This window comes from Nycticebus coucang, chromosome 18 (genome assembly GCF_027406575.1).
Source record: "Nycticebus coucang isolate mNycCou1 chromosome 18, mNycCou1.pri, whole genome shotgun sequence".
Classification (NCBI taxonomy): domain Eukaryota; kingdom Metazoa; phylum Chordata; class Mammalia; order Primates; family Lorisidae; genus Nycticebus; species Nycticebus coucang.
Window position 1 is genome coordinate 22699634 of NC_069797.1, and position 26981 is coordinate 22726614.

At 42.9% G+C, this 26981-nt stretch overlaps 1 protein-coding gene across 1 annotated transcript in view; it reads right to left on the reverse strand.

The window, feature by feature from the left end:
- PELP1 (proline, glutamate and leucine rich protein 1) overlaps positions 1–23122 on the reverse strand; it is a 35967-nt gene extending 12845 nt beyond the window's left edge. Inside the window, exons 1-3 of the mRNA XM_053570358.1 lie at positions 22825–23122; positions 1921–1985; positions 1424–1529 (exon numbers count right to left, since the gene is read on the reverse strand). Coding sequence (XP_053426333.1) covers positions 1424–1529; positions 1921–1985; positions 22825–23073 — 420 coding nt within the window. The 5' untranslated portion in view covers positions 23074–23122. The remainder of the gene's footprint in view (positions 1–1423; positions 1530–1920; positions 1986–22824) is intronic.
- Positions 23123–26981: the final 3859 nt, after the last annotated feature.

Consider the following 26981-nt stretch of genomic DNA (forward strand, 5'->3'; position numbering starts at 1 on the left):
TGCCTGGCCACATCCATCCACTAGCACCAAATCAGGGGGAAACCTACTAAGAAGCCCAAGGCCACACCCATGGTATTTTTCTTCCCTCTGAGCCTCACTGTCTTCCAGTATTCTGGAATCCAGGAGTTATCATGGACACATCCTCTCCCTAACAGTAATCCAGCATCAGGACCTATCTACTTTGCCACTAAATCCCTCTCAAACCTACCTCCTTCTCATCAGATCTACTGCCACCATCCTGGGCCCAGCCACTGTGCACGTTCTCCCAGATTACTTTAGTGCCCCTCGATATGGTCTACCTGCTTCCATTCTGCTCCCTTCTATCCTTTCTCCACAAAGCAGCCAGAGCAATATTCTCTAATGAAAATTTGATCATGTCACCACCTTCACCTCCTCACCTTCACTGAAAACCTTCCATGAATTGCCACTACTTCAAGAATAAAAACCAAAATCCTCAGCATGGCCTACAAGGCCATACATGGCTTGGTCCCCATCTACCTGTCTCAACTTCAGACATAGCAGCATGCTCAGAATTCTTCAAACAGGCCAAGCACCTCTTCTCTCAGGCCTTCTCAGGCTTTCAGAAAAGCACTCCCTGGACATCTGGCCCTGATCACCACTACCCACATCACCCAAGATGAGGTCAGAGTCTCATTTCATATGCTACAGTCTTTACCTCCACAGTACCTACCTCAGTGAATCATTCCACTCATTTGTATACTTATCCAATTAAAATGTCTTCCACTAGAATAGGAATCAATAAACTATGGTTTGTGTGTGACTGTTTTTACATGGCCTACAAGCTAAAAATGGTTTTTACATTTTTAAAGGGTTGGAAAACAAACAATATGCACAGAAACAATGTGTGGTTTGCACAGGCAACATTCCTTATCTGTAAACATTTACTTCATAGAAAAAGTGCTAGATGCTAAGCTCCATGAGCTAAGCACCATGAAGGCAGAGTCAAGTATCCATTACTGTCTCCGCAGAGCTTAGCACACAGCCTGCCATTCAATAGCTCAGAAAATGCTATTGAATACGTGGAGATGTCATGACAGCATGTAAAGGGAGGGCAAAATGTACATTAGCAGAGGAACAAGGAGTAGGCCAAAAACAAACTAACTAACAAGCAAAACACCTGGAAAAAAGGAACTTTACATTAGAAAAGAGAAAAGCTAACAATGAAGTTAAACCGTCAGAAGTTATAATCAGAGGTTACAATGTGCAAAAGGTCGGAGGATGAATGAATATAACCCAGTAGTTTTTAAAATGTCAGGAAGCTTATAAAGATGTTTCTATTTCTATTTCCCTGCTATCAGGGAATTGTTTCTAATTATTCTGTCCTCAGAACTAAATGTCCAAGCTTCAAAGAACATACAACATACAGGACCAAGGGGGGTAGGGAGGGCAGCTGAATTCTTACCTGCAACACCTGCTGAATGCTCCGAAGCCAAGAGACACAGTGCTGCTGGAATATCTCTGTGGGGCTCTCCCCTACCAGCAGAGACAATAGACATAGGCCTTCAAACCTTACAAGAAAAAAAGAGAGTAATGTAAGTGAGCACAAGCTAGACTTCAGAGAAAGCCACTGACCTTTTATTCTCACTGGGCTATAGCAAGACTTTGTCCCCAAATCCACTGTGGTTTCTAACTCCTGAAATACTTGGAGAACTTGGAGTGAGATGGAGGCAACAAGAAAAGAAGGGATCAGCAAAAATTCCAGGTGGGGAGTAGGAAACCTGGGACCTATAAAGGTGGGGTTCAAAACAAGTGAGCTCACGAAGAGAATGAAACTCTCTACTCTCTTAAGAATGGAGAAATTTCCTAAATTGGGGCGGGGACAATAGATTAACAGATATACATAAAGTCCACTTCCTAAGGGAATACCCCCCTGGAGAAAAAACAGGGTTCAAGCCTTACCGAGTTTTGATGGAACCAAGACGTGCATTACTGAGACTCACCAATGCCCCAACAGCTGAGAGGTTCTGGAGGAAGAAACATAGGCAGATGAGTCAGGAATAGGATGATAAAGACACAGAATTTCTCCAAGCACTTCCCTCTGCTAGCACTTGTGAAGTCTTTCTGAAGTCACACATCCTCTGAGGCCAAAAGGCCATCCCTGTAGAGGCCTGAAGGTAATGCACACAGCAGCCTCCCAAACTTTCTTGAAGTTATATCTTGCCTGACCCCTTCCCCTCTGCCCTCCACAAGAAAAGTAGTACCAAATGGAAGATAGCGCAACTCATCCCACTATCAGACTTCAAAGATGTCCTGGGGCCTCTGTACCCTAGGACAGCACCTAGCATAGAGGAGACATCTATAAGTGTTGGGATGAATGGACACTGAACTCATCCATTACCCTTCTTCCTTTACCCACAGACAAATCCTCCTCCTCCTGTTCCTGGCAGTCTTTCCAAAACCTCCCCTTCTCTTGCATCCAGAAACCCATGAAAGATATCTCCTCATCAGCCTTCCCATTAAGTACCCTCTCCATCCCCTGGATGGCCAGCCTTCTCTCACTGCACCTGCATCTCTCTAATAGCATGCACCACTCACCCTTTCAACAAACACCTTCTATGCATGGGGTCAGGTACAGGAATACAGAGCTGAATAAATAAGGTTCCTCCTCTTATGGAAGGAAATGTTCATTTGTTCTGTATTTATTTAACATATACTTCATAAGAGACACTGTTTTAGGTGCTAAGTAGCTTATTTTCTAGTTAGAGGAAACAGAAAACAAACAATAGGCAATGTAAATATATAGTATGTCAGACAGTGCTAAGTACTACAAGGAAGACTAAACCAGAGTACAGAAGGAAAGGAGTGCCCAGACAAGGGAAGGGAGATAGTGTTTTACGTAGTAGAGTACAGAAAAGGCACCTCGACACAGGCCATTTAGGCAAAGACCTAAAGGAAAGGGAGAACAAGACATATTGATACCTTCATCATAAACTGTTACTAAAAATGTAGAATGGTGGCCACTTTGGAAACCAGTCTGGCAGTTCTTCAAAAGGTTATACATAAAATGAACATACGCAAGCAATTCTACTTCCAGGAAATGAAAACATAAATCCCCAGCGCGGTGGCTCACGCCTGTAATCCCAGCACTGTGGGAGGCTGAGGAGGGAGAATCGCTTGAGCTCAGGAGTTCGAGACTCGAGACTCGCCTGAGCGACAGTGAGACCCCAACTCACAAAAAAAATGGAAAAACCCAGCCAGGCGCCGCGGCGAGCGCCTGTAATCCCAGCGGCTTCCGGAGGCTGAGGCAGGGGGGTTCCTGCAGCCTGAGTCTGAGGTTGCGGTGAGCTACCACGCCCACTGCACTCTGCTCAGGGGCACAGGGTGGGACCCTGTCTCAACAACAACAAAAAAAAAGTAAAGAAATAAAAAATAAGCAATGAAATAAAATAAAAAAGCCAAAAAAAAATAAAATAAAATAAAACCAAAAAGGAATAAAAAAAAACATAAATCCTCACAACAACTTGTATGTAAACATTCACATCACTATTCATAATAACCAGTGAAAACAACCCAAATATCCACCAACCGATGACTAGATGAACAAAATGTAGTCCCCCATTATCCACAGGGAATGTGTTTCCAAGGCCCCCAGTGGATGCTTGAAACAACGGATAGTACCGAACACTATATATACTAAGTTTTTCCCTATGCATACATACCTATAATAAAGTTTAATTCGTAAATTAGGTACAGAAAGAGACAACAATAATAAAATAGGATAATTATAACAATATGCCAGTATCACTACTCTTGCACTTTGGGATCATTATGATGTTAAGAGTGACCTGAACACAAACACTCTGATACCAAGACAGTTGATCTGATGATACCTGAAATAGCTACTAAGTGACTTGTGGGTAGGAAGTGTATACAGCATGGATATGCTGGATAAAGGCATGATTCACATCCCAGTGGGACAGAGCAGAAAGGCTCAAGATTTCATCACACTACTAAGAATGCCATACAATTTAAAACATGAATTTAAGTGCTGGGCACGGTGGTTCATGCCTATAATCCTAGCACTCTGGGAGGCCAAGGCAGGTAAATCAACTTGAGCTCAGAAGCAAGACCAGCTTAAGCAAGAGTGAGCATCCATCTCTACTAAAAGTAGAAAAACTAGCCGGGGATCATGGCAGGCACCTGTAGTCCCAGCTACTCAGATTGAGCCCAAGAGTTTGAAGTTGTTGTGAGCTATGATGCCCTGGCACTCTACCCAGGGTGACAGAGTGAGACTTGTCTCCAAAAAAAAAAAAATTACAAATTTAATTAATAATTAAATTAAACATATGGATTTTTTTTCTGGAATTTTCCAGTTAATGTTTTTGGTTTTTTTTCTTTTTCCTTCTTTTTTTTTTTTTCTTGCTGAGGTAGAGTCCCACCCTATGCCCTGAACAGAGTGCAGTGGCGTCATAACTCACTGTAACCTCAGACTCAGCTACGGGCATCCTGCTGCCTCAGCCTCCCAAAGCCACTGGGATTACAGATGCTTGCCATGGTGCCCAGCTGGGCTTTTTTCATTTATTTAATGAGTCAGGGTCTCACTCTCACTTAAGTAAGTTTTGAACTCCTGAGCCCAAGCAATCCTTCCACCTCAGCCTCCCACAATGATGGAATTACACACCATGCTGGGCCCATTTAATATTTCTGGACCACCATTAGACTACAGTTAGCCATGGAAAGTGAAATCACAGGTAAGGGGGAACTACTATATATCCATACAATGAAATAAAAGGCCATAAAAAGCAATGAAGCTCTGATACATGGATGAACCTAGAAAATTGAATGCTAAGTCAAAGTAGTCAGATCCAAAAGGCTACACACCGTACAATGCATTTAATATGAAAGGCCAGAACACCAAATCTATAGAGAAAAAGAGTACATCAGTGTCTGTTGAGGGTGGGAGGCAGCCAAGGAGGGCCTGGTAGACAATAAGATTGATGAACAATGAGTACAGGCCTCTTTTATGAAGTATTGAAAATATCCTAGAACCAACCACAGTGACGGTTGCACAACTTTGCAAATATACTAAAACCCATTGAATTGTACACTTTAAATGAGTGACTTATATGGTATGTTAATCATGTTTCAATAAAACTGTGTTTTTAAGGCATATTGATAACCAAAAGCTGTTCCACGCAGAGGAAAGAAAAAAAAAACAGCGAAAGTCATAAGACCTCACTTGGTACATCTGAAGAACAGCAAGAAGTCTGGAGAAGAGTAAGCATTGAAGGGAGCCATCAAAGATAAAGTTACAGGTAGCGGGGCCAGACTTTGTAGTGCCATACAGGCAACCCCTGACGTGTACACTGGATAAGATAAAAGCCTTAGAGGGAGAGGGGAATTGAGCAGATAAGTGACTTGTTCGTTGTTTTGGGGGGTGTTTTCTTTTAATGTCAACACTTGAGTTGCTTTGTGGGGAAGGCAGAAGCAGACAAATGATCTAAGGAGGCTACTGTAACAATCCAGGCAGGAGATGATGCAGTGTGCAGAACAAGGTAATAGTGGGGATACAAAGCAGTCAGAATCTGGACATGTCTGAAGGTAGAGCCAACAGGATTTGATATCAAACTGGATATGAAAGGAAGACAGAAGAGTCAGAAATAACTCCATGGTTTTTAACTGAGCAAACAGAAATAGGAAGTTGTCATCTAATGAGAAGGAGAATAATGCAGGGGGAAAGAGTTACGGGGTTAAGGCTCAGGAGTTCAGTTTTAGGTATGTTAAATCTGTAATGTCTGCTTAACTAACAACAAACTGGAGATGCCAAATAGGCACTGGGTAGACAAGTCTGAAGTTAAGAAGAGAAATCCTGGTTAAAAACATGAATTTAGCAGTTGCTGGCAATGAGCCTGCATCAGTTTTACCAGGAGAATGAGTCAAAACAGAGAAGAGAAGCAGTGCAAGGACTGGGTTCTTGGGCACTCAAACCTTTCATAGTCAGAGAGAAGGAACAAAGTCTTTCCTGGACAAGGCTGACCAGTCTGGCAATAGGAGAATCAAGACAGGAGAGGTTGGCTTGGCGCCCATAGCTCAGTGGGTAGGGCGCTGGCCACATACCCCGGGCTGGCAGGTTTGAACCCAGCCTGGGCCTGCTAAACAACTACAACAACAAAAAAACAGCCGGATGTTGTGACGGGCGCCTGTAGTCCCAGCTACTTGGGAGGCTGAGGCAAGAGAATCGCTTGAGCCCAAGAGTTTGAAGTTGCTGTGAGCTGTGACACCACAGCACTCTACCCAGGGCAACATAGTGAAACGCTGTCTCAAAAAAAAAAAAAAAGGAGAGGTGGCTGGGCACGGTAGCTCATGCCTGTAATCCTACCACTCTGGGAGGCCAAGGCAGAAAATTCCTTGAGCTCAGGAGTTCAAGACCAGCCTGAGCAAGAGTAAGACCTTGTCTCTATTAAAAACAGAAAAATGCGCCAGGCATTGAGGTGGGTACCTGTAGTCCCAGCTACTTGGGAGGCTGAAGCAGGAGGACTGCTTGAACCCAGGAGTCTGAGGTTATTGTAAGCTAGCTAACACCATAGCACTCTAACAGAGCAACAAAATAAGATTCTGTCTCAAAAAAACAAAAAAAAAGAGAGAGAGAGAGGAGAGGTATTCCAGAAGCCTAGTGAAAACAATTATTCAAGACAGAAAGAATAACCAACTGCATCAAATGGTCAAGTAGTATGAAGACCCAAATTTCACCTTTGAACTTCACCAGTGACCTTCAGGAGTTACCATTTCACCCAGCAAAGGATTGTTCTGGCGAATGGTTAAGCTAAAAGCCTAAATGGAATGAGTTCAATGGAACACCATCATAGCAATAATTCACTGAGGCAAGGACCTGTTAAACAAGTGAAAGGTCAGTAAAACACAAGACATTCATATCATCTCCCTAGAAGACACCTGTTAACTACAAATGGAAGAATCATACCTTTGTAACGTTAAGGAAGCCTGGCAGATTCCACTTTAACCTAGTATATGCACTCCTGATAAGATGCATCCAGAATGATAATACTTTTCTACAGTATTCCTACTGAGAATATACAACTTCGATCTAATTAGGAAGAATCAGCAAACAAACCAAACTTAGAGGTATCCTAAATTAAAGAGTACAACTATCCTGTGCTAATCTTTTAACAATGTCAAATAAATACAACAAAGACTGAAGAACTATTTCAGATTCAATATGACTACAGACATATGATAATTAAATGCAACATGTGACCCTGCATTCAACCCTGAACTAGAAATTGTTTTTCTTTTGCTTTAAAGGACACTTTTAGAGGCTCGGCGCCTGTAGCTCAAGTGGCTAGGGCACCAGCCACATGCACCAGAGCTGGAGGGTTCGAATCCAGCCCAGGCCTGCCAAACAACAATGACAGCTACAACCAAAAAATAGCTGGGCATTGTGGTGGGTACCGGTAGTCCCAGCTACTTGGGAGACTGAGGCAAGAGAATCTCTTCAGCCCAGGAGTTGGAGGTTGCTGTGTGCTGTGATGCCACGGCACTCTACCCAGCCCAACACAGGGAGACTCTGTCTCAAAAAAAAAAAAAAAAGAGGGGAAAGCTCCCACCTACTTGGGAGGCTGAGACAAGAGGATCACTAAAGCCCACGCGTTAGAGGGTGCTATGAGCTGTGATGCCACAGCACTTTACTGAAGGCAACATACTATGACTCTGTCTCAAAAAAAAAAGGAAGGAAGCTGATGATGAAAGCTACTAAAACAATGTAAATTCACTGCATAACAGGATACATTCTAAGAAAGGCATTGTTAGGTGATTTCATTACTGCACAAACATCATAGAATATACTTACACAAGCCTAGACAGTACAGCCTATATTCACATCTAGACTATATGCTATAGCCTACTGTTCCTATAATCCTGTGCAGCATGGCAGATAGTGAAAACTATAGGCAATTATAGTAGTTATTTATGCATTTAAACCTATCTATAAACACAGAAAATGTACATTGAAAATATGCTACACAAGATGAGAAATGATGTATCTCTATAGAGCACTTATCATGAATGGAACTTGGAGGACTGGAATTTGCTCTAGGTAAATGAGTGAGTGGGTGAGTGAATGTGAAGGCCTAGAACACTACTGTATGCTACTGTAGATTTTACAAACGCTGTACACTGAGGCTGCACTACATTTATTAAAAAAAAAAAAATCTTTCTTCAACAATAAATTAACCTTAGCAGTCTATCATGTTTTTCCTTTTTAAACTAAATCTTTTTAACTTTTTGACTCTTTTATAATAACTCTGTTGTAATAACACTAAGCTTAAAACACACACTGCACAGCTACACAAAGGTATTTTCTTTCTTTAGATCTTTATTCTATGAGGGTTTTGTTTTTCATTTTACTTTTTAAACTTTTTTTTTAAGAAACATTAAGACACATTCAGGCAGCGCCTGTGGCTCAGTGAGTAGGGCACCAGCCCCATATACTGAGGGTGGCAGGTTCGAACCCAGCCCTAGTCAAACTGCAACAAAAAAATAGCCAGGAGTTGTGGTGGGTGCCTGTGGTCCCAGCTACTCAGGAGGCTGAGGCAAGAAAATCACCTAAGCCCAGGTGTTGGAAGTTGCTGTGAGCTGTGATGCCACGGCACTCTACCAAGGGCAACAAACTGAGGCTCTGTCTCAAAAAAAAAAAGAAAGAAAAGAAAAATTAAGACACATTAAAAGCAGGCCTGGCTCAGCATCCATAGCACAGTGGTTATGGCGCCTAGCACATACACCAAGGGTATCAGGTTCAAACCCAGCCGGGCCAGTTAAACAATGATGACAACTGCCAATAAAAAGTAGCCAGGATTTGTGGCAGGTGCCTGTAGTCCCAGCTACTTGGAAGGCTTAGGCAAAAGAATCGCTGAAGCCCAAGAATTTGAGGTTGCTGTGAGCTGTGATGCCACAAAATTCTATGGAGGGAGACGTAGCGAGACTGTCTCAAAAAAATAAAAAATAAAAATAAATAAATAAAACTAGGCCTGCAGAGGGTCAGGATCAACAATGTCACTGTCTTCTACCTCCAACTCTTGTCCCATTTGAAGATCATTAGAGGTGATAACATCCACAGAACTGTCATCTCCTGGCTTGGCACCGTAGCTCAGTGAGTAGGGTGCTGGCCACAGACACCAAAACTGGTGAGCTCGAGCCCAGCCTGGGCCTGTTAGACAACAACTGCAACCACAGAATAGTCAGGTATTGTGGTGGGAGCCTGTAGTCCCAGCTACTCGGGAAGCTGAGGCAAGAGAAATAAGCCCAAGAGTTTGAGGTTGCTGTGAGCTGTGACACTACAGCACTCTACTGAGGGCAACATAGTGAGATGCCTCAAAAAAAAAAGAACTGTCATCTCCTATGATAGCAATGCCTCCTTCTGAAATACATCCTGAAGGATCTGCCTGAGGCCGTTTTACAGTTAACTTTTTCCTTATTAGGTAGAGGAGTATACTCTAAAATAATGATAAAGGCTTGGAGCCTATAGCTCAATGAGCAGGGCACCAGCCACATACACTGAGGCTGGCAGGTTTGAACCGGGCCCGGGGCTGCTAAACAACGACAACTGCAACAAAAAATTGCCTGGCGCTGTGGCGGGCACCTGTAGTCCCAGCTACTTGGGAGGCTGAGTCAAGAGAATTGCTTAAGCCCAAAAGTTGGAGGTTGCTTTGAGCTGTGATGCCACAGCACTCTACAGGTGACAAAGTGAGACTCTGTCCCAATTTAAAAAAATAAAATAAATAATGATAAAAGTAAAATATAGTACACACATAAACCAGTAAAACAGTAGTTTATTACCTAGTATTATGTACTGTACATAATTATATGTGCTATAATTTTATACAACCCAGTGCAATGGGTTTGTTTGCATCAGCATCACACAAACAGGTGATGTGCTGCACTGTGACATAATGACAGTTTGACATTAGGCAACAGCCATTTTTCAGTTCCATTATAATCTTATGGGACCGCTGTTGTATATGCTGTCCAGCACTGACTGAAACGGTGTTATGCAGCCCATGACTGTATCTGTGTAAATGAAGAGGGGACAAGCCTAATGCAGAAGGAAAGGGGTGGCCTTAGATAGCTCATCCCTAGTACTGAGAGGGAAGGCAAAGTGCATGGGCAGAGAGGCAGGTAAGCTGGTAGATATGGCAGTAGGAGCCTGTGGAAATTCTCAGGCCAGTGAAATGAGAAGGTTATCTGCTAAGAATGAGAATAAAGAAGAGTTATCACAGATATTGAAGAAAAGGAGGTTCAAAATAGTTGTCTCGGAATTAGAATAAGTCAAGAGGTACACAAAGGATACCCTATGCATAGCACAATTTCAAGCAGGAGAATGCTGTAATCTTGCTAACATTTTTTAAAAGATCTTTAGCTACTGGCTAGAGAAAAGGACAGTACTAAGTCCTGGGGATTCAAGGCAGAACAAGACACTGTCTCAGTCCTTCAAAGTGCGTACAGCTATTTCTGAATGGAATTTTGTCAGGAAAAAAATAAAAAAAAAAAGAACAAAAGAGTTATAAAAGAAGTATCTGTGATTTGCTTTAAAATGCTACAGCGAGGGGCCTCAGTCTCTGGAGTAACTGGGACTACAGGCACCCATCGCAACACCCAGAGCTTCCCATCCAGAAGGAGAATTAAAGGACAGAAATTTAGCAAGTAACCTGGTGGATTAGCGCTGCGCCAAGAGAGAAGGTTGAAGAATGCACATCAACCCTGCTGAGGTGAGCTGTGACCCCAAGGATACAAACAAAAGGTACAAAATCCATCACCAAGCAGATGGGAGTCTCCTCCCCCATAGAACGGCTCAGAGTACCCCATAAACAAACAAGCAGAGTTCAAAAATTATACACCACAGGAGAGACCCTCTAAAAACTGGACCTACTTCCCCTACTAAAGTGCCATGGCATTCTCCTGCCAGGCATAAAACTGTAAAACTATATATATTCTCTACCTGCAATTCTGAGCTCCCAGAACTCCCCTCCCCTCTCACTCTGAGGTCTGAAGGCCTGTCCCCCAGGAATCGATTCTTGGGTTATTTCTTGAGGGATGTGGACAGGGCCTGGACTGCAGCTGGTCAGTGCTGATTCAGCGGCACAGGAGTAAGGAGAGGATGGTCAGCTGAGAGGGAACCGCGCCGGAGCAGCAGTGCCCCGAGGTGCAGACCAGCAGCCATTTTTGGCAACAACAGGGCTCACCCCCAGATATTCTAGAGACACACCCACTTTCTCTCTGGGCAGCCAGAGAAGGCCGAGCATCTTCTCAGGTGGCAACCACCGGCGGAAGAGCATGGGGACTAGAAAACGCACACACAGAGCCGGGAGATTCCCAGGGTGGGGCTGACCCAGAGGACTGCTTTACTGAGCCTCTGCACCCAGCCCTCAGGGGATCATCAACCTAAACAAAGGAGTGCAGGCAGAGGCTGGAACTGACAGAGGCTGCGAATACAAACTACAACAGCACAGACAGGGCCTGAGGCACAGGTTCCAGGAACTCAAAACAGCTTCTCTTCTGCAGGGAAATTTAGCAGAGACAGAAACAAATTCCGCAAAGTTGTTCTGTTCTGTCAGTAACATCAATCAGGGGCGGGGCTGGAACTGAGTGAACAGCCCCAGCCTCCCAAGGTTGTCAGGCCTCACCTTCCCCTGCCAGATAGTGGCAGGGAGCAGCGGCCTGGCTGAGCACACATAGACCTCCTTGTGATTCAGGCAGGTGCAAACCCCTGGAGTATCTGCTCATTGGAGGCAACTGGGTCACAGCCCTGTGGGGTTATCAGTGACTGGGTGTGACAGAGGTGCAAGGTGGGGAAGGAGGCATCAACCTTCCCAGACTAATCCATTTGCTGGGTGGGTCCTCCTGACTTCACGGAGCACCGGAGCAGGTCATATTTGAGTTGTCAGCAGATCCCTGTGATCTAGTTGCCAGAGACCTTTTAAACTCTCCCACCTGAGACAGTTGCTGACTGAGACAATTGATTTGGACCTTTTGAACTGAGCCAATCGCCCAAGGACTATCCAAGTGGTGCCCTGGGTGTGTGGTTGTAGGAAGGTTTGATTTTCCTTTTCCAATTGTTACCTGTGGGGGGCGGGGTGACTTAATTGCTGGTATTTCTCCACAGCTGAGACTTCAACCCAGAGTAACTGTTTCACTAGGGTTGGACAGAGACCAGCTGAAAACAAGACAGAGCCGCTTAGCCCCACCACACCAAACAGGTCCCCAGTTTCTCAGGCCGTAGTACTGTATGGGTCCTCAGCAAAGCTCTAAGGGAAAAGTCAAACGGTATAAAATAATCATGGGGCGGAATGAACAGAAAAACTCTGGTAACATGAATAACCAGAGTAGATCAACTCCCCCCCCCCCCACTAAAGGACAGATATGGCAGATGTAACTGAAGATCCCATTCATAAACAGCTGGACGAGATGTCAGAAATCGAATTCAGAATTTGGATTACAAACAAGATTAATAGAATGGAGGAAAATTTGGAATTAGAAATTCAAGGAGCAATTCAAAAGTTGGAATGAGAAATTCAAAAGTTGTCTCAAGAATTCAACAAATTTAAAGACAAAGCTGGGCGTTGTGGCGGGCGCCTGTAGTCCCAGCTACTCGGGAGGCTGAGGCAGGAGAATCACCTAAGCCCAGGAGTTGGAGGTTGCTGTGAGCTGTGTGACACCACGGCACTCTACTGAGGGCAATAAAGTGAAACTCTGTCTCTACAAAAAAAAAAAAAAAAAAAATTTAAAGACAAAACCACCAAAGATTTTGACACACTGAAGCCAAAAAATTGCAGTCCTCAAAGATCTGAAAAAATACAGTAGAATCCCTCAGTAACAGAGTGGAGCAAGTAGAAGAAAGGATTTCTGACACTGAAGACAAAGCTTTTGAAAGCTCCCAAACTCTCAAAGAGGAAGAGAAATGGAGAGCAAAAATGGATCATTCTCTCAGCCAGCTCTGGGATAATTCGAAGAAGGCTAATGTCTGCTTCATTGGAATCCCTGAAAGCGATGAAGTGGCTTCGCAAGGCACAGAGGCCCTTCTCCATGAAATTATGAAAGAGAATTTTCCAGACATGCCAGAGATTCTGAAATTCAGATAGCAGACAGTTTCAGAACACCAGCATGACTCAACTTGAATAAGACATCCCCCAGGCACATCATAATTAACTACACTAAAGTTAATATGAAGGACAAAATTCTGAAAGCAGCCAAACATAAGAAAACCATTACCTACAAAGGAAAGAATATTAGAATGGCTGATCTCTCTGCTGAAACTTTTCAAGCCAGAAGAGGGTGGTCATCGACTTTTACTCTCCTAAAACAAAATAACTTTCAACCTTGGATCCTCTATCCAGCTAAACTGAGTCTCATTTATGATGGAGAAATTAAATACTTTAATGACATTCACATGTTGAAAAAATTTGCCATAACCAAACCAGCTCTTTAGGATATTCTCAGACCTAGCCTCCATAATGACCAGCCCAATCCTCTACCACAAAAGTAAACTTAGGCAAAAACTTTTGAGCAAACTCCAATTTCCACAGTGGCAAAAGGATTAAAAATGTCCACTGGACTTTCGAAAAACTCGATACTCAAAAATTTACCAGACTTATCGATATTTTCCATTAATGTGAACAGCTTAAACTGTCCTCTAAAGAGGCACAGGTTGGCTGACTAGATACAAAAATTCAAGCCAGATATTTGCTGCATACAAGAATCACATCTTACCTTAGAAGATAAATATAGACTCAGGGTGAAAGGATGGTCGTCCATATCAGGCAAATGGTAATCAGAAAAAAGCAGGTGTTACAATTCTATTTGCAGATACAACAGGCTTTAAACCAATAAAAGTAAAGAAGGCTAAGAATGGTCACTTCATATTTGTTAAGGGTAATACTCAATATGATGAGATTTCAATTATTAATATTTATGCACCCAACCAGATGTGCCTCAATTTGTAAGAGAAACTAACACACATGAGCAACTTGATTTCCTCCAGCTTCATGATAGTCGGAGATTTCAACACTCCTTTGGCAGTGTTGGATAGATCCTCCAACAAAAAGCTGAGCAAAGAAATTTTAGATTTAAACCTAACCATCCAACATTTGGATTTAGCAGACATCTACAGAATATTTCATCCCAATAAAACTGAATACATATACTTTAATTAGCCCAAGAACATATTCCAAAATCGATCACATCTTAGGTCACAAGTCTAACCTCAGTAAATTTAAAGGAATAGAAATCATTCCTTGCATCTTCTCGGACCACCATGGAATAAAAGTTGCACTCAGTAACAACAGGAATCTGCATACTCATACAAAAACATGGAAGTTAAATAACCTTATGCTGAATGATAGCTGGGTCATAGATGAGATTAAGAAGGAAACTTCCAAATTTTTGGAACAAAACCACAACAAAGACACGCATTATCAGAACCTCTGGGATACCACAAAGGCAGTCCTAAGAGAGAAATTTATAGCACTTGCAAGCCTTCCTCAAGAGAACAGAAAGAGAGGAAGTTAACAACTTAATGAGACATCTCGAGCAACTGGAAAAGGAAGAACATTCCAACCCCAAACCCAGTAGAAGAAATAACCAAAATTAGACCAGAATTAAATGAAATTGAAAACAAAAGAATTATACAATATATCAATATATCAAAAAGTTAATTTTTTGAAAAAGTCAATAAAATAGATAAACCTTTGACTAACCTAACCAGGAAAAAAAGAGTAAAATATCTAATTTCATCAATCAGAAATGACAAAGATGAAATAACAACACATTCCTCAGAAATTCAAAAAATCCTTAATGAATATTACAAGAAACTTTATTCTCAGAAATATGAAAATCTGAAGGAAATTGACCAATACTTCGAAGCACATCACCTTCCAAGACTTAGCCAGAATCAAGTGGAAATGTTGAACAGGCCTCTATCAAGTTCTGAAATAGCATGAACCATACGAAATCTCCCTAAAAAGAAAAGTCCGGGACCAGATGGCTTCACATCAGAATTCTACCAAACCTTTAAAGAGGAACTAGTACCTATATTACTCAACCTGTTCCAAAATATAGAAAAAGAAGGAAGACTACCCAACACATTCTATGATGCAAACTTCACTCTGATCCCCAAATGAGGAAAAGACCCAACAAGAAAAGAAAATTATAGACCAATATCATTAATGAATATAGATGCAAAAATATTCAACAAGATCCTAACAAACAGAATCCAGCAACACATCAATTATACATCATGACCAAGTTGGTTTTATCCCAGGGTCTCAAGGCTGGTTCAATATAGGTAAATCTATAAATATAATTCAGCACATAAACAAATTAAAAAACAAAGACCATATGAGTTTCTCAACTGATGCAGAAAAAGCTTTTGACAATATCCAGCATCCTTCATGATTAGAACACTTATAGAAGGGACATTTCTTAAACTAATAGAGGCCATCTACAGCAAAACCACAGCCAATATCATATTGAATGGAGTTAAATTGAAATCATTTCCACTCAAATCAAGAACCAGGCAAGGCTTCCCATTGTCTCCCCTGCTCTTTAACATTGTAATGGAAGTTTTAGCCATCGCAGTTAGGAAAGAAAAGGCGATCAAGGGAATCCACATAGGGTCAGAAGAGATCAAACTTCCACTCTTCACAGATGATAAGACTGTATATCTGGAAAACACCAGGGATTCTACTACAAAACTCTTAGAAGTGATCAAGGAATACAGCAGCATCTCAGGTTACAAAATCAACATCCATAAATCGGTAGCCTTTATATATACCAACAATAGTCAAGCTGAAAAAAGTTAAGGACTCTATTCCATTCACAGTAGTGCCAAATAAGATGAAATATTTGGGAGTTTATCTAACAAAGGACGTAAAATATCTCTATAAAGAGAACTATAAAACTCTAAGAAAAGAAATAGCTGAAAATGTTAACAAATGGAAAAATATACCATGCTCATGGCTGGGAAGAATCAACATTGTTAAAATTTCTATACTACCGGGCGGCACCTGTGGTTCAAGGAGTAGGGCACTGGTCCCATATGCCGGAGGTGGTGGGTTCAAACCCATCCCCGGCCAAAAAAAGGAAAAAAAAATGTCTATACTACCCAAAGCAATATACAATTTTAATGCAATCCCTATTAAAGCTCCACTGTCATACTTTAAAGATCTTGAAAAAATAATACTTTGTTTTATATGGAATCAGAAAAAATCTCGAATAGCCAAGACATTACTCAAAAATAAAAATAAAGCAGGAGGAATCACGCTACCGGACCTCAGACTATACTATAAATAGATAGTGATCAAAACAGCATGGTACTGGCACAAAAACAGAGAGGTGGATGTATGGAACACAATAGAGAACCAAAAGATGAACCCAGCTACTTACCATTATTTGATCTTTGACAAACCAATTAAAAACATCCAGTGGGGAAAAGATTCCCTATTTAACAAATGGTGCTGGGTGAACTGGCTGGTAACCTGTAGAAGACTGAAACTGGACCCACACCTTTCACCATTAACTAAGACAGACTCTCACTGGATTAAAGATTTAAACTTAAGACATGAAACTATAAAAATACTAGAAGAGAGTGCAGGGAAAACTCTTGAAGAAATCGGTCTGGGTGAGTATTTTATGAGGAAGACCTCCCAGGCAATTGAAGCAGCTTCAAAAATACACTACTGGGACCTGATCAAACTAAAAAGCTTCTGCACAGCTGAGAACACAGTAAGTAAAGCTAGCAGACAGCCCTCAGAAAGGGAGAAGATATTTGCAGGTTATGTCTCTGACAAAGGTTTAATAACCAGAATCCACAGAGAACTCAAACGTATAAGCAAGAAAAGAACAAGTGATCCCATCACAGGCTGGGCAAGGGACTTGAAGAGAAACTTCTCTGAAGAAGACAGGCACATGGCCTACAGACATATGAAAAAATGCTCAGCATCCTTAATCATCAGAGAAATGCAAATCAAAACTACTGAGATATCATCTAACTCCAGTAAGATTAGCCCATATCACAATCCTAAGACCAGAGATATTGGCATAGATGTGGAGAAAAGGAAACACTTCTACACTGCTGGTGGGAATGCAAATTAATACATTCCTTTTGGAAAGATGTTTGGACTACACTTAAGAGATCTAAAAATAGATCTGCCATTCAATCCTATAATTCCTCTACTAGGTATATACCCAGAAGACCAAAAATCACATTATAACAAAGATATTTGTACCAGAATGTTTATTGCAGCCCAATTCATAATTGCTAAGTCATGGAAAAAGCCCAAGTGCCCATAAATTGTGGTATATGTACACCATGGAATATTATGCAGCCTTAAAGAAAGATGGAGACTTTACCTCTTTCATGTTTACATGGATGGAGCTGAAACATATTCTTCTTAGTAAAGTATCTCAAGAATGGAAGAAAAAGTATCCAATATACTCAGCCCTACTATGAAACTAATTTATGGCTTTCATATGAAAGCTATAACCCAGTTACAACCTAAGAATATGGGGAAGGGGGAGAGGGAGGGCAGGGAGGGGGAAGGATGGGCGGAGGGAGGGTGATTATTGGGATTACACCTATGGTGCATTTTACAAGAGTACATGTGAAACTTAGTAAATGTAGAATATAAGTGTCTTAACACAATAACTAAGAAAATGCCAGGAAGGCTATGTTAACCAGTGTGAAAATATGTCAAATGGTCTATAAAACCAGTGTATGGTGCCCCATGATCGCATTAATGTACACAGCTATGATTTACTAATAAAAAAAAATGAAAAAAAAAATACTACAGCAAGGCACCAGGCACAGTGGCTCATACCTGTAATCCCAGCACTTGGGAGGCTGAGGCAGGTGAATTGCCTGATCTCACGAGTTCAAGACCAGCCTAAGCAAAAGCGAGACCCTATCTCTAAAATATAGCCAGGCACTGTGGCAAGCTCCTATAGTCCCAACTACCTGGGAGGCTGAGGCAAGAGAATCGCATGAACCCAAGAGTTTGAGGTTGCTGTGAGCTAAGATGCCATGGCACTCTACCAAGGGTGAACAAGTGAGACTCTGCCTCAAAAAATAAATAACTGAGGCAAGAGGATGGCTTGAGCCCAAGTTGGAGGTTGCTGTGAGCTATAACACCACAGCACTCTATCCAGGGCAACAGCTTGAGACTCTGTCTCAGGAAAAAAAAAAAAGAGGCATAGTTGGGGAGGAATGAAATAAGATTGGCACGGCAGTGCCTGTGGCTCAAGGGGTAAGGCACCGGCCCCATATACTGGAGGTGGCGGGTTCAAACCCGGCCCTGCTCAAAAACTGCAAAATAAATAAATAAATAAATAAGATTGGCAAATGTTCACCGTTAAATTCAGATGAGTACAGCATAGGGTAAGATGGTTCAAAAAATTGTCTATCTTTGCAATTTTATGTATTTTTTAATTACATACACAAATACTAGCTGTGTGAATGTGGAAGGAAGCTTAGTTATACATATGAGACAGTATAATAAACTGTTAATCATAGGTAGTCAGGAAAGACTTCCCAGAGGCAGCCACAAATAAGAGAACTGAAAAATCTGGATGGGGCGGCAGCACCTATGGCTCAGTGGGTAGGGCGCCAGCCTCATATTCAGAGAGTGGCGGGTACGAACCCAGCCCCGGCCAAACTGCAACAAAAAAAAATAGGCGGGTGTTGTGGCAGGTGCCTGTAATCTCAGCTACTCAGGAGGCTGAAGCAAGAGAATAGCCTAAGCCCAGGAATTGAAGGTCGCTGTGAGCTGTGATGCCACAGCATTCTACGGAGGGCGATAAAGTGGGACTCTGTCTCTAAAAAAGAAAAAAAATAAAAATTGGATGGGGGGGCGGGTGAGTACAAACAGGGATTCCAAGAGAATGGCAAAATACAAAGGCCCTGAAGCAAAAAGCAAAAAAGTCTAGATAATAAAGTACTTTAAAAGGCTGCAAACAGTATAAGAAAATTACTTTAAAAAGCTCACTCCAGGGTGGCGCCTGTGGCTCAAAGGAGTAGGACACCGGCCCCATATACCGCAGGTGGCAGGTTCAAACCCGCCCCAGCCAAAAAGAAAACTGCAAAAAGAAAAAACAAAACTCACTACAGACTGCACTCAGTGACTCACACCTGTAATCCTAGCACTCTGAGAAGCCAAAGCAGGTGGATTGTTTGAGCTCAGGAGTTCGAGACCAATGTGACCAAGAGCAAGACCCCATCTCTACTAAAAATAGAAAAACTAGCCTGGCATGGTGCCTGTAGTCCCAGCTACTTGGGAGGCTCAGGCAAGAGGATCCTTTGAGCCCAAGAGTTTTAGGTTACTATGAGCTTGACACTTGGCCCTATGGGTTAGACTCTGTTTCAAAAAAAAAGAAGGAAAGAAAAGAAAGCAAGCTCACTCCAGGCAGGGGTCCTCAAACTTTTTAAACAGGGGGCCAGTTCACTGTCCCACAGATCATTGAAGGACCGGACTATAGTTAAAAAAAAAAAAAAAAAACTATGAACAAATTCCTATGCACACTGCACACGTCTTATTTTGAAGTAAAAAAACAAAACAGGAACAAATACAACCACATCGCCTCATGTGGCCCATGAGCCGCAGTTTGAGGACCCCTGGAGAGAATGGATTAAAGAGGGCAAGACTTGGCTCAGCGCCTGTAGCTCAAGCCACTAAGGCGACAGCCACATACACCAGAGCTGGAGAGTTCAAATCCAGCCCGGGCCTGCCAAACAACAATGACAACTATAACCAAAAAATTACCAGGCGTTGTGGTGGGCACCTGTAGTCCCAGCTACTTGGGAGGCTGAGGCAAGAGAATCACATAAGCCCAGGAGTTGAAGGTTGCTGTGAGCTATGATGCCACAGCACTCTACCCAGGGCACAGCTTGAGGCTCTGTCTCAAAAAAAAAAAGAGGGCAAGACTGAAGGCAAGGAAACCAATTAGAAGATTGTTGTTATAATTCAAGCTAGAAATTGGGCACCGTGCCTGGGTAATTCCATTTTGAAACTACTGAGTTTATGGCACCCATGGTAGATGGCAGAACACCAAGTTGGTAGATGGATGGATCAAATAATGGAGCTGTAGAATAAAAATAATAATAATAATAATAATAATAATGGAGCTCTCTTTCTCTCAAGAGCCAAGCCTATTTACTTACCATCTTTTCTCATCTTGCCTATAAGTTCTCTGAATGAAATAAACACGTTTTATTTACCCACCTACCTAAGGACGAGGAATAGTACCTAAAACAGAACGGATACTCAAAAAATGTTTGTTGAATGAAAATCTGTGGGGAATCCAGAGAAACCCTCCACTGGTCTCATATATTGAGAATCCAACAGAAAAGACACAAGTAGAAAAAAATTCAAGGCAGTCGTACCCAAAATATGGTACAGAAAATATTAAAGGGAGACCCTAGTTTCCCACATCACTCTTAGCTTCTTTACTCAAAATTCTACTAAACTTTAGACATTCAGGGAAAATAAGAAATAAGTTCACGTAGGTAACAATGAGGGAGAAGTCTTAAAAGAGATGATGAAAGAAATTACACATTTAAAGCAGGATAGATAATATTTCACAAATACTTATGAAAGACATTTCTGCATCTGTTTCAAGATAAGAGAAAAAAATCACCACTCTAATATAATTAAAGAGAACTACGTGAATCAGACAGGGATTTAGAGAGAAGAGAAAATATATAAGCAGTTTCTGCTTCTGAAATTGGGCTGAAATAGCAGAGAAATACTTTTGTCACTTTCAGCGATAAGGAAGACTAACAAATAAGGAGCAATGTTAAAGCAAACTGATAAACATGGGGCCAAAATTACCGAATTACCTAAGAGGTTGTGGCAACCCAGTTGGAAAGCACAAAGTTGGAAAGGTCCCATGAATGAAGGCGTGGACTAGGAAGACTTCTTGTACATGAGTCTTGAAAAATGGGTAGAATTTGAGGGTTACTAGGAGAGTAGGGAAGGTTAAGACATACTTAAAGGAACAACTACCACAGACTAGCCACACAGTACCCTCACATGGGCAAGATGATGGGCGTTCAACTTAGGATGGGAGCAATGGGAAAGAGTGGACAGATCTGAAAGTTTTTCAGGATAAAATCAGCAGGACTGGATAGATTGTTTATGGAGAGTGTGAAGAAAAAGAAAGAGTTCAGGGTGACAATTAGGTTTCCAGTTTGCTTGTCAAATTCTGCTCTTAAAATAGTCCAAAGGATGCTATCTCAAACTACAAAGCTGTGCCTATCCACCGCACCAACATCATCTCTACCCACTCTCTTCCCTTCCATATGAGTCCCAGGAACAAATGCCATTTTTTTCTGTTTCTTCCTACCACAGGGCCTTCCGGCAAGAGCTTTCCTCTTCATGAACTGCCCTTCCCATTTTTTTCCCTACCCAACCCCTATTCATCCTTAGGGTCCCAGTTTAAATTCCAGTTCCTAGGCTGGAAGTGGTGGCTCAAGCCTGTAATCCCAGCACTCTGGGAGGAGGAGGCAGGTGGACTACCTGAGCTCACAGGTTCAAGCCCAGCCTGAGCAAGAGCAAGACCCAGTCTCTAAAAATAGGAGGGCATTGTGGCAAGAGCCTATAGTCCCAACTACTCCGGAGGCTGAGAGAAGAGAATTGCTTGAGCCCAAGAGTTTGAGGTGACTGTCAGCTGGAAGCCACGGCACTCTACCAAGGGTGACAAAGTGAGACTCTGTCTCAAAAAAATAAAAAATTAAAAACATAAATTCCAAGGCGGCACCTGTGGCTCAGTGAGTAAGGCGCCAGCCCCATATACCGAGGGTGGCAGGTTCGAACCCAGCCCCTCCAAACTGCAACAAAAAAATAGCCAAGCGTTGTAGCCAACGCCTGTAGTCCCAGCTACTCCAGAGGCTGAGGCAAGAGAATCGCCTAAGCCTAGGAGTTGGAGGTTGCTGTGAGCTGTGACGTCACAGCACTCTATCAGGGCAATAAAGTGAGACTGTCATTAAAAAAAGTAAATAAATAAGTTCAAGTTCCTTTAGAAAATCTCTGCAGTTTTCCAGATTAAGCTGGAGACCCTCCGCTATTCAATTCTCATGATATTTCATAGAACTTTGTAAGTGGCCATCAACGTCTGTAATTGGAGTAGTATCTGACTTTCAGTAACAGCTCAGAAAATTTTCATTGCTAAATATGCCCATTAGGGCGGCGCCTGTAGCTCAGCGTGTAGAACGCCGGCCACGTACACCAAGGCTGACAGGTTCAAACCCGGCCCTGGCCAACTAAAGCAACGATGACAACCGCAACAACAACAAAATAGCTGGTTGCCGTGGCGGGCGCCTGTAGTCCCAGCTCCTTGGGAGGCTGAGGCAAGAGACTCGCTTAAGCCGAAGAGTTTGAGGTTGCTGTGAGCCGTGACACCACAGCACTCTAACCAGGGCGACAGCTTGTGACTGTCTCAAAATAAACAAATAAATATGCCCATTAACTCAACCGAAAGAATCCCCAAAACAGATATCGCCAGAGAAAAAGAAGCTGAAGATCATACACCAGTGAATGACCTAGCCTAAATCAATCCATTCCTGCGTGTCTACCAACAGCTTATTAACAGAAATAAGGCCCATTTTTTCCTCTAAGGAAACTCATGAATAGCGGATAAAGAGCAAATTCATGAATCTCGCCCGGACTGATAACCCGGATTCCTTGTCTGCCCTCAGCTCTTCTCCCCTCAACCTCTTTACTGCTGCTGCAGTGCACCGCAATCCCGGCGCACAGGTAACCCGCCAACGTTCTTACAGGGCCGCGGACAAGCAGGCCTCGGACTCACCTGGGCCCCGCCCACCGTCCCATGCAGCCGCAATAGGCACATGAGCCCGGGCAAATGTGGGGCCGAACGGACCGGAGGATGCACAGGAGCAACGGCGGACCCCGTTCGTGGCTGTAGCAACCCGGAAACGCTCTCCAACAGGAGCAGGCGAAGACGCGAGCCCGAGTTCACTGCCGAGAGACCCCCGGTCCCGCCAGGAACCCCAGCCGCGGAGCCCCCGGAGGGTCCACTAAGAACGGCTGCCGCCATCTTCCCCACGGCTCTAGTTGTGGCGTGGCGCGCTGACGCAAACAAACTGCGACGGACGCTTCATGGGGAGGGGGCGTGAGGAGGAGGCTGTGGTCCTGCGCACTGGGGGAAAGGAGGTTGGACACGCGGGCTGAGGCCGGGAAAGAACTTGCGCCGGGTAGAGGGACTCTTGCACACGGGCGGCAGGCGTTCGGTTCCCGGTTTGCTAAGGGATGCCTGGCCATTGGGGCGTGCTGGAGGCGGGTCAGAGGCGAGTCGGAGGTGGTCCGGACAAAAGGCGCCAGAGTCCGAAAGATTTTCCCTTGAGTAAACGGAATCTCCGGAAATCGTCTGCCTAGGAATAAGTTAATAGCCACCTACCGAACTGCAGCTTCAGAAATTATACAATATACGTGCGTTACAGAAACAAATTCAAACAATACGAAAAAGCATAAAATAACAAGAGAAGCCTCTTTTCTCCCCTCCCCCCAGTAACCTGCATACTTTTCCTAGTATTAGTCCATGCACAAATACATAAATGCAGTTTATTTGACAAGAGTAGGGTCAGCCCTTGGCTGTGTTCATTCAGTATATATCGTGGGCTTATTTACACTATATATATGTATATATATATTATTTTTTTTTTAAATCTTCATGGCAGCTCCAAGAGATACACACCATGATAGGAAAGAAATGCGCGCACTGAGGCTCAACAATTCCGTTGCTGAGTACTTAATGGCTGCCTCATTGAGTAATACAATCACAGGGCGGTGCCTGTGGCTCAAAGGAGTAGGGCGCCGGCCCTATATGCCGGAGGTGGCGGGTTCAAACCCAGCCTCGGCCAAAAACTGAAAAAGAAAAAAAAAAAAAAAGTAATACAGTCACTGCAGAGAACACCTAAATACCTCTATCTTTGATTATTATTTTTTAAATTTCAGATTAATGTGAGGATACAAAACATTAGGTTATATTAATTTACACATGAAAGGTTAAAGTCAGAGTTGTATCTTTGTCCTACATCCAGGGAATGTGCCATGTGTCTACGCATCGTACCCATTAGGAAAGCTACTGAACCCCTTACCCCTACCTCTAACTCCTCCTTTTTGAATTTAATTGAGATTTTCTTTAGGGTGGGTTTGTGATTGTTAATCTCCTAGTTTCAATTTAGTATTGAGTACATGTGATGCTTGTTTTTTCAATCTTGTGATACTCAGGAGAATGTTCTCCAAATTCATTTAGGTTGTTGCAAAAGATGGAAAAATCTCCACCTTTGTATGGCTCAATAGTATTCCATGGTATACATATGCCACAGTTTATTAATCCATTCACGTGTTAATGGGCACTTGGGTTGCTTCCACATCTTTGAAGTTGTAAACTGAGCTTTTATGAACATTTGAGTGCAAATGTCCCTGTGGTAAAATGTCCTTTTTTTTTTAATTTGGGTAAATGCCTAATAGTGGGATTGCAGGGTCAAATGATAGGTATACTTTTACTTCTTTTTTTTTTCTTTTTTCTTTTTTTGAGACAGTTTCATTTTGTCCCCGTCGGTAGAGTGCTATGGCATCATAGCTCACAACAACTCAAACTCTTGGGCTCAAAGCAATCCTCTTGCCTCAGCCTCCCAAGTAGCTGGGACTATAGGTGCCCACCACAACATCTGGCTAATTTTAGAGACGGGTCTTGCTCTTGCTCAGGCTAGTCTTGAACTCATGAGCTTAGACAATCCACCCTCTCAGCCTCCCAGAGTGCTGAGATTGTGACCCATCATGCCCCGCCCTACTTTTACTTCTTCGAGGAATCTCCATACTTCTTTTTTTGTTGTTGTTGTTGTTGTTGTTGTTTGTTTTTTTGGCCGGGGCTGGGTTTGAACCCGCCACCCTCAGCATATGGGACTGGCACCACACTCTTTGAGCCACAGGCACCGTCCAGAATCTCCATACGTCTTTCCATAGCAGCTGTACTAGTTTGCAATCCCACCAACAGGGTATGGTTGTTGCCTTGTCTCCACACCACAACAGCAACTATTGCTTTGGGACCTTGTGATGTGAGCCATTCTCACTGGGTTAAGTGATAACTCTAGTTTTTTTTCTAGTGGTTTTGATTTATATTTCTCCGATAATTAATTTGTATTTATCATGATAATTAATTTCTCATGTATTTATTGGCCATTTTTCTGTCCTCATCAGAAAAGTTTCTATCCATGTCTCTTATCCAGTTTCTAATGGTGTTGTTTGCGCTTTTGTTGTTAATGTACTTGAGTCCATTGCAGATTGTGGTGATTATTTTTTGTGATTATTAGATTCAATTCCAAGAGTCCGCTTTTTTCCTCTTATTGCTCTATCAATGTTTTTCAACCTTCTTTTTATCTCACAGCACACTTGAATCTATAGGTCAACTTCTGAGGCACACTTAAATTACGTTGATCAAAAAAAAAAAAGGGGGAGGGCGGCACCTGTGGCTCAAAGGAGTAGGGCACTGGCCCCGTATGCCGGAGGTGGCAGGTTCAAGCCCAGCCCCGGCCAAAAACTGCAAAAAAAAAAAAGGGTGGGGGGCTCGGCGCCTGTGGCTCTAGCGGCTAAGGCGCCAGTCACATACACCTGCGCTGGCAGGTTCGAATCCAGCCCGGGCCTGCCAAATAACAATGACGCTGCAACCAAAAAATAGCCAGGCGTTGTGGCGGGCACCTGTAGCCCCAGCTACTTGGAAGGCGGAGGCAGGAGAATCGCTTGAGCCCAGGAGTTAGAGGTTGCTGTGAGCTGTGATGCCACAGCACTCTACCCAGGGCAACAGCTGGAGGCTCTGTCTCAAAAAAAAAAAAAAAAAAGAGTAAGGAGTAGGGCACGGGCCCCATATACCGGAGATGGCCCAGCCACCAGCCAAACCCAGACCCAGCCAAAAACTGCCAAAAAAAAAAGAGTAAGGGTGGTGCCCCATATACCAAGGGTGGCAGGTTCAAACCCAGCGCCAGCCAAACTGCAACAAAAAAAATAGCCAGGCATTGTGGTGGCTGCTGTAGTCCCAGCTACTGGGGAGGCTGAGGCAAGAGAATCGCCTAAACCCAGGAGTTGGAGGTTGCTGTGAGCTGTGACTTTATAGCACTCTATTGTGGGCAATAAAGTGAGACTCAGTCTCTAAAACAAACAAAAAAAAAAGAGAAAGAATATACTTACTGTGCTTTGAACTTCTTTTGAAAATTACTTAATGATTTTTTTTTTTTTTTTTTTTTGAGACAGAGTCTCAAGCTGTTGCCCTGGGTAGACTCCAGTGGCATCATAGCTCACAGCAACTTCCAACTCTTGGGCTCAAGAGATCCTTTTGCCTCAGTTCTTTTTTTTTTTTTTTTTTTTTTTTCCTATTTTTAGTAGAGATAGGTCTCACTTTTGTTCAGGCTGGTCTTGTACTCATGAGCTCAAGCTATCTAGTGCACTGAGCCTCCCAGAGAGCTAGGATTACAGGCAAGAGCCACCATGCCCAGCTTAACTAATGATCTTTAAAATTTTTGTAGCACACCAGTTGAAAGTCACTACTCTATCTAATCCTTCAGGTCCTGGCATTCTGCTCCAAAATACATTAACCCAAGGGGATTAATTTTTCTGTGTCTCTAGTGCCACTCTATCCAAAACCATTCTCTTTCCTGGTCTCTTAGAATAGCTTCTTACAATGGCTTCTTCGTTGCTTTTGTTTCCTTCTTGGCCCTCATTGTTCCCTCCTCTTGTAGCAACCAGAGTGGGCTTTTCAAAGATAAACCAGTTCTTGTCACTGCCTGCTTAAAGCCCTTCTGTGGTTCCCAAATGTGATGAGAACGAAATCCCGTCTCTTCATGTAGACCTACTAGAATCCACATGATTTGACCCTATCCACCTTTCTGACCGCAACACATACCACAAATACCACTTTTCAAGCGGTACCTGATGACTCAGTGAGTAGGG